The 8671-nt window shown below is 34.3% G+C and overlaps 1 protein-coding gene across 2 annotated transcripts; it reads right to left on the bottom strand.

Annotated features, from left to right (window-relative positions):
• Positions 1 to 1826: 1826 nt before the first annotated feature.
• Positions 1827 to 7280, bottom strand: LOC120068399 (rRNA-processing protein fcf2). 2 transcript variants are annotated; one of them, XM_039020154.1, is made up of 6 exons: positions 6762 to 7280; positions 6374 to 6603; positions 6143 to 6203; positions 3063 to 3140; positions 2819 to 2934; positions 1827 to 2361 (listed from the first exon to the last, which is right to left on the bottom strand). In XM_039020154.1, the coding sequence occupies exons 2-6, from the start codon at positions 6601 to 6603 to the stop codon at positions 2253 to 2255; spliced, it is 594 nt and encodes a 197-aa protein (XP_038876082.1). In that variant the 5' UTR covers positions 6762 to 7280; the 3' UTR covers positions 1827 to 2252. The 2 variants fall into 2 exon arrangements, with proteins under 2 accessions (XP_038876082.1, XP_038876081.1); XM_039020153.1 differs by having other exon boundaries at positions 6707 to 7033.
• Positions 7281 to 8671: the final 1391 nt, after the last annotated feature.

Consider the following 8671-nt stretch of genomic DNA (forward strand, 5'->3'; position numbering starts at 1 on the left):
TCCATCATCTTCCTTAAATTTATGAAATTTTATATTGAAGCCCTAGGATATTGAAAAATGTACAAACTAATAAATACAAAGTCTCTTTCTTAATGAGTATGAAATGCAGGTTCACATTGTCCAGACATGTAATATCAAGAGAAAAACTCTAAATTTCATAACATGATCAAATTTAAGGCATGTTTAGATGTGATTCTAAAATGATTAAAATCACTTATGTTATTTTTAAAATTATTTTGAAACATGTGTTCGTTTAAAATCAATTTTGATGATATGAAAATTACATTAAAAAATATAAAATTAAACAATTTTACATGATTACAGAAAAATTTCAAAATGATTTTAAACATAATTAAAATGATTTTGAACCGTTGACAATTCGGTGAACTGCCGCCAACTATTATGCAATCTACATATGGCAGCCAATCATAGAAATTGTAGTGACTGTTGAGCAATAAACTGATGTAACAATGAAGACTAAAAATTGAACCACAATAAATAAGTCATGTTGAGAGTTAGGAAAAACAAATCGTTTTTTATCGTTTTTCTTTTTGTAATTGATGTTTCCATGACTGAACCCACTTTTTATATCGTTTCTATTATTTTCATCACAACTTAACTCTTCCACCATAAACTCGTGATTATATGTTTTACCCACTTGGCCAATACAAAGTCAACAATAGTAATTGAAGCAATTATAATGAACACCAAACACCAAAACTGACGAGATAATGAGCGAGTGGCCCAACCTATATGCATAACGTCTACACGCGAATATGACGTAAGCAAATGGATCAATTTTAAAAATTAAAAAGTAGATCAAATCTCATTTCAATCCAATATTTTAAACCATTTGAACGACAATTCCCTCACACTAAAACTTTTAATTTAATTTTAAAAAAGAAAAAAAAAATCTTTTTGATCCCGAACTTTTTAAAATAGGTGCATTTAATTCATAATGTTTCAAATTGACCACTTGGTCTCCGAGTGTTCATAAAATTGAGTAAATAGATGATATGGCAAGATAATTTGAAAAAAATGTATTTTTTAATATTTACCACCTCTAGTTGCAACAAATAGGTTATGGCCACACTCCCTTCTCTCTGACTTCATCTCTTTTACTTTGGAGCCTAATTCTAACTTCATCTTTTCTACTTTGGAGCCTAATTCTCTGTTTTCGGGGCTCAATTCTCCAGAATCTGAACCTCACTACTATTTCCTTTTCCTCTAAACTCCCAAGCTTCGAATCCCCATTGCCTGTCTACACTACTTCTCCCATTGTCTACCAAGAGATTTGAGCCCTATTAGATAAGTTATGAAGCTCTTGAAGCAATTCTTATAATGCATAAAATACAGCAATGTTTTGAATGGCAAATTTAGAGTTAGGAGATAATTGGACTGTCCAACTATTACTCTAGGATTTTGATAAAACGAAGATGAGGGGAGGGAGAACAACAGAGACGAGAGAAAGAAGAGAGAGGCAATAAATATTAAAAAATACATTTTGTTGGTTGAATAACCTTTTAAGCCTATCTCCCTAAAAACTCACCGATCGAATTGGCCAATTTGAAACATTAGGGATTAAATGCACATATTCTAAAAATCTCAATGACCAAAAGATATTTTTTCCTTAAAAAAAACAAAACAAAACATAGTTGAGTTAAAAATGATAAACAACAATCGTAACAAATCTACAACTTTCTCTTCCTTTTAATCGTTATCAAGCAAATCTACCCAACAATGACGACTAAACCTTAGTAAAGTTGGACCGAATAACTCTTGAAATCAAGAGTCATCACCAATCAAACCATCTGATTATCAAACTGTTACCATTTAACTTTTGTCTTCTCAACTCTATAAAATTCACTTTTAAAAACAAAACGTCAGTAATGAGCTATGTTCGTAGTTCTACATGGTTTATGGACAGCACGTCCGTTCCCCAAAAAGCACTTTCTTCCAAACCTTTTTTCTCCAAGAATATGTTACACTTAGAGACAGATAAGCATAATTTCTCAGTTACAGGTTGAATAAAAAACCTGAAGAACATTTCTACTCCTATTACAGATCATCAATTCAATAGGGGGAGGAACATTTGGAGGACTTTATCTAGCCCATAAATCATGTTGAGCCGGCAGTACTAATCATGAATTCACATACTTCTGTATCACACTGGGTCACAGCCCCCACCTAACTTGGTTTTTGATCCTGCTGTATTTATCTGGCTTACACGTCAAAAATTTGAGGGAACTTAACTAGTTCCTCCTATCCTTTGCTCGTTTTCGAGAATGACGACCCCTTATTTTCCATTTATCATTGCCAGCAGGTCGATTCTGCTCTTCAATTTCTTGAACTTTGCGTTTTCTGCAAGAGGTTTTTGAAAGAACATAAGCACAACAAAATGCTTGAGATAATGCACCAGAATTGTTACATTCTGACTTGAAACAAAAGAATCTTCGAAATTATGAAGTGAAGGTCAATGAAAGGACTGGTTAAGGAGACATTATCACTACAATCTTTATTGATAGATACAAAAATGATAAGATAAAAGTCGGATCAAGATTGTATATAGTCGCTTCTTAAATTGCGCACATGCTTTACCAATGTTGCATTAGAATACGCTTTACATTTTACAGATCTAAGTTTAACTTCTTCACGTGCATAAAAAATGGCGTCCCCCATGCAAGTGATTCTTAGGACGCAGCCATAGCTTAGGAATGAATAATTTGTAGAATTCAAAATGGGTAGCCATATACTTCCACATTTCTTTTCCTTCACTGGAACATTTTGCAATAGCAAGAGAACGTGATAAAGATCAAACCTGTACTGAGTGAGGGCCTGGTCGGATAGCAGTTCGTCTGCAAGCGTTGCTTTCCTTTCCTTCTTTGTTAATCTACCCGAGAAGAAGTCCAAAGAAGACTCAACCACAGTTCCCACCTGATAAATACTTACAACATTATATAGGTCTAAAGCAGATGGACACTGTGAATTACGTCTAATTAGAAAATTTTACTTTTGCCCATGTATAAAATTAGTAAAATACTTGTGAAATATTAAAAGCTTGCCTGGAAATATTTGGGAAGTGTTTTTGATTTTGAATCACCCTTCTTGTAGTGTCTCTTGGGATCAATGACACTCCTCAGCTATAATCATCAAAAGAAATAGAGATGCAGAAGTCGATCAAACAAATTTTCTTCAGTGGGGAATAGATGATAATAGACACGTAAATAGATAGATGGACCACTGAAATCAATTACAATTGTAAATATAAATATTATCCACCAGTTGAATATCTCTCTTTCTTCCACAAATTCAAGATTACAAATGCAATGGTGAGGGAAAAAAACCTACACAAGCTAGTCCATATGCACTCCAATGTCCAACATCAGGTTTAAGAGCCCCACGAAACAAAGGTTCAACAACTTTTAACAAGAAAAAAATGAAAGAATATAAGAGCATACAACAACATTAACAATAATAAAAGTTATTATTATTATTATTATTATCTAAAAAAGAAAAGAAACTGCAATTCTGTAGAAAAGAACTCCAATCAAATAAAATAAGACCTAGCAAATAATTGCAAAAGGAATTTGTCACCAATAGCAAAGAGACATTAAATTTCAGAAGGGATCAACCCCTTTAAAAATCCTATTATTCTCTCCACTCATAAACCCCACAATAAAGCGCACACACCAGCTTGCCCTAAAAAAATTTCCTACCCCAAAACGGCAAATGGAGGAGAAACTTCTTGATTGTATCACTGAAACCTCAAACACACCAAAAAAAGTAATTCCATACTGAAACAATAATCACAACTCCAAAATAAATTATTCAAATCTTCCCTTGCCGATGCAGCATAAGGTGGTAGGAACTAGTACAATATCAAACTATATTAAAACATAAAAGATGAAAACTTACAAGATAGCTAAGGCCCTGTTTGGTAACTATTTGATTTTTTATTTTCAGTTTTTGAAAATTAAGCCTACAAACACCCCTACCACCTACAATTTTTTTACTTTGTTACCTGTTTTTTTCCCATGTTTCCAAAAATCAAGTCAAATTTAAAAAACTAAAAAAACTTGTTTTTGTTTTCTGAATTTGGCTAAGAATTCAACTCTTATACTTAAGAAAGATGCAAACCAGAGTAAGAAGATGAGATAAAATAAGCTTAATTTAAAAAATCAAAAACAAGAAAACGAAATAGTTACCAAACAGGGGCCTAAGAAAATTTGAGGTACTTAGACCCTCGCCTCTTGAGATCTCTCTCAAGCCCTAATTCACTCACCAAAACAATGCTAACTTCCCCTTTCTTCATCCTCTCTCTTTATAACCAAATACACCAACAACTTTTCTTACTTTTTTTTTTAGTGTCCGGGCTAGCATACACGCACATCGACTAATCTCACAGAACAACCACCTGACCTTACAAAATTTGGATATCAAGGAAATTAATAGGATATTAAATTCTAGGTAGGTAGCCACCATGAATTGAACCCACAACCTCTTAGCCCTTTTTGAAGATCATGCCCCCATGTTTACCACTAGGCCCATCCACGATGGTTACTAACAACTTCTTTAACTAATTGCTAGAATACCCTTAATAACATTCCTATCATTACCCGCCTCTCAAACACACCTTGTGACGGCCTATTAGGTACCTTTCTTTTTTATTTTTCTTTTCTTCTTTGTTGTACACCCCCGATCCCTCCATTGCCACTTTAGTCTTCACAACGTTGGCGCCAACGTCTCTTTCAGGTTTTCATCCCCAACCTTCAAAACAATAGTCGTCAATGATCTCCCTTTGGACGTATTTGTCCAATGATTCTCCTTGCTGACATATCTCCCTCATATACTTTGCCTCTTTCGCCTTGGACGTATTTTGCACCCTTTGTTAGGTTTTCAAATATTAGCAAATTATCGACTGACTTTCTCAATCCTTCATCCTCGATGTTTTTCCAATCACCCTGTCTTTAAGTGAGTCATACATCCTCTCTGCATGTTTTCTTCGCTTTCGTACAACCTCATTCTTCCTTAACAAATACTTACCCTTTTTCTTTTTCTTTTTTCCACTTCTATATGAGGACTTTCCTCTTCAACCAGCTCTTATTTCTTCTTTGCTTGATTGATTCCCCTTTCACTTTGCCTTGGCTAGATACGACACTTGATTCTTGCTTTTATTCCTTTGCTAATTCAATTTCCCCCTTCAATCATTTGAGTTTATCTTGAAAAGATTGGAATAACGACTTTATGTTCTCTTGCCATCAATCTATCAACTCCTTCGACCCTTCACATACACCCTTCACTATTTAATCACTCAAACTTCATGGCCATAACCAAAGAACTCTATACCAATTTGGTAGGGAGCATTATAAGATCAAACCATCTTGGAATGTTAATGTAAAGGATGAAAGCTTACAAGAAAGCCAAGTAATTCAAGGTACTTGAACCCTCCCTAGAGATCTCTCTAAAGCTCTAATTCACTCTCCAAAATATGTGCAACTTTCCCCTTCTTCATCCTCTCAACTTATAACCAAATACCCTAACAACTTCTTTAACTAAGTGCTAATATGCCCCTAATGACATGTCTATCAAAAGGCCCAAGTATAGAAGGCATCTTCCTCGAGAGCCTATCAAAGTTATTAATTCTTCCATGAATAACTTGGGAGACAGATAAAGAACTTCATCTTTTTAGATTTTCACCTTCCAAATAAACGAGAAAATGAACTCCATAGAAGAAGAATGGTATGGTAAGTAATAAAAGAAAGAACTACAAGAAAAGCCCTCTAGAGGTTAGGGGCGCCGAATACATATGTCTTTCATGTGGCCTCAAAATGTATTATAATTTCCCTATACAATCCTAAGAAATCAAATATGTAGAAACATGACACTCTAATTAGTCGTTACATGCATCATAACAATCATATATATTCATTGTCCTCGCTCTAGAATAACATTAATTCTTGAAGGTTTAGAACCCGATATATTTACATAAAACACACAAAATAAACCCATCTCACGGCAGAGGAGCTCTGTAGCATGATTATAACTCTCGACACGAGGTCAAAGTTACCAGCTTGCTATCTATATGTGTGGAATAGAAAACTGATGAAGAGTAAAATGGATAGTACATCAGAGACATTCTCACCTTCAACAAGCGCAAATCTTTTTCCACTTCAGGGGTCATGGTTTGTGCTGGCATGTCAAACCTAGTTACAATAACAAGCTTGTAGGTTACAGAATTTAGAACATCGACTACTATGGTTAATCAGCATTCAAATGACATTAGAACCGTGGGAAAGGAGAAAAAAGCCTTTGTTTTTTTTTTTCCCAGGAATCAATAGCAAAACTGCTGAAATTTATAGAAAAGAGCATATACCAATTCCTCCCAGCCGTGTCGCGAACTTGCTTTCTCAATAACTTGTTCAGCTTTTTTGGGTTGTTTGGTGGAACAAACAACCCATCTACAAGCTCTGAATTGGTTTTCCAAACAAGACCGTTTTCTGCTTGAGTATTTGATTTGTCACAAGCTTTAGTTCTGATCCCCGATGAAGAGGCTGGCAGCTTTGGCTCCCAAGAGAGGCCAATGATAGGCTTTTTTTCTGACATCTACAACAAATAAAAGAAAAAAAAAAAAAAAAACAATCAACTCCTGGTCAGTTCGGTTTTTGGTTTCGGGCCAATATATTTTTAAAAAATTTCTGCTACGCACGACTTCCACGACGAACGGTGGACGGCGGCTAGCACGGCAACCCCACGAAAACAACCTCCAAGTGAACAAACCCACGGCTTAACCCGTCTGGCCCAGTGCAAGATCGGGAGACTGAGGAAGATTGAGGGAGGTTGGGTAGGAAACAGCAAGAGAGTGAGAAAGCGAGGGTTTGTGACGCCCTCTTTTCACGAGGGTTTGCGAGAGATAGGAAGCGGTCTTCTTTTTTCAAAATAATAATAGTAATAAATAATTAAAATAAATTGTGGTTTTTTTTAGTGCAGTAGGGTGGAAGATTTGAAAATAAATAATAACTATTGCTGGTTGGACCCTTTTTTTTTTTTTTTTTTTGTTAAACAGAGATTTCATAAGGCCATCGAATAGGAAGACTCGAACGAAAACAATCGACGTGAACTGTATTCACCAACTAGCCATAAAAATCAGAATCTCAAAAGTCTCGAGGAACCAACAATAACGTATGTGATTTTGTACAACATATTGATCTTGGGAAGACAGGAAGTGAACGACAAGATACCCAGCAAACCAGTCAAACTGTTGATCTCGTCCAATGAGTTTTTCACCTCTAATACAATCACATAGAACCTTGTTGATTGAATCCACCACCTTTTGTGCATAACAATAGACGGTGGTCGATGGGGAGCCCCAAGAGAGGGAGAGTAAAAGTTGGAGCCATTCACAAATAGTTTGAACTTATCTTGACGGGGTACTCATAAAATGTTTTCTTGAAATCAAGCATATTGAAGATCATAAAGAGTCACATACTACCCAACCCAAATCACTTATTTTCATATTAGAGTTTTAAACAGTGTTGACATTTGATTTCTAACTCATAATGAGAGAGGGACTCCACAAAAGCTTTACACCCACCAACGCGTTAGGTATTCATATAGTTCCACAAACACCAACGAATCGCGATAGCCTTGTTCGAATGGTCAACTAATTACTAATCCAACCACAAATAGTCTGTTGGTGTCCAGTCTCCTTGCTCGTTAATAAATTACTTTTCATTTTAAATTTTGGGTCACTCCACTATAAACATATCATTTACATTGTCATACACCGTGGGATAAGACAATCATCTACAATATATTAAGTAATATTCATATGAACAAGTTGTTCGTGATACAATAACATACCAGGGAAGAAATTAACGAGTAATATGTATAATACAACATATTACGATATGATATTATAAAAATAATAATTATACAATTTACAATATAAAACACGTTCATAAAAACTTGCCCGATATTATATCTTACATAGGTGGAACCCATAATCTCGTAGCGTTTTATCAAAAGAATGTTCCTGGTTTACCAGGACCCATGATGATTTTTTAAATAGTTCTGTGATTAAAGATATATTATCACTTAAAATTTCAAAACCATTTAAATTATAATTTAAAATTTAAATCTAAAACCAATCATTGATCAAAATCATTGTTTCCAAATTTATGTATTAGCAAATCAAATGCACCTTTGAAAAACACAAGTATCTAAAAAAACAATATTTTTTAATAAAGAAATTAAAAAACGAGAAAAAAAAAATCCAAGGACTAAAACTACAACTCGGTGCATCACAAAAAATAACGTAAGCCAACGAGGGAACTATCAATCCACTCTCTTTGAACATTAAGAATAGTCCAATTCAATAACTTACGAACAACCAAATTAGGAGAATAAAGAATAAATCTAACCCAAAAATATGATTATACGAGGTTTTATCATCCACACTATAAATCTTCTTCAAACTAACTCCATATAAAGAGTGATGCGACAGAGTTAACGTGAATAACATTATAACTCGTGAATTAATTAGACAAAATTTTAAAAAGCCGTTTCATATTTAAGTCAAGAACAACTATGAACTTGAAATAACAAATAATTTTGGTATCATCCCTTTATCTTAAAAAAATCAAAATAAAAAGGATGATGAATAAATAAAACA

The sequence above is a fragment of the Benincasa hispida genome, chromosome 12 (assembly GCF_009727055.1).
Source record: "Benincasa hispida cultivar B227 chromosome 12, ASM972705v1, whole genome shotgun sequence".
NCBI classification, from domain to species: Eukaryota; Viridiplantae; Streptophyta; class Magnoliopsida; order Cucurbitales; family Cucurbitaceae; genus Benincasa; species Benincasa hispida.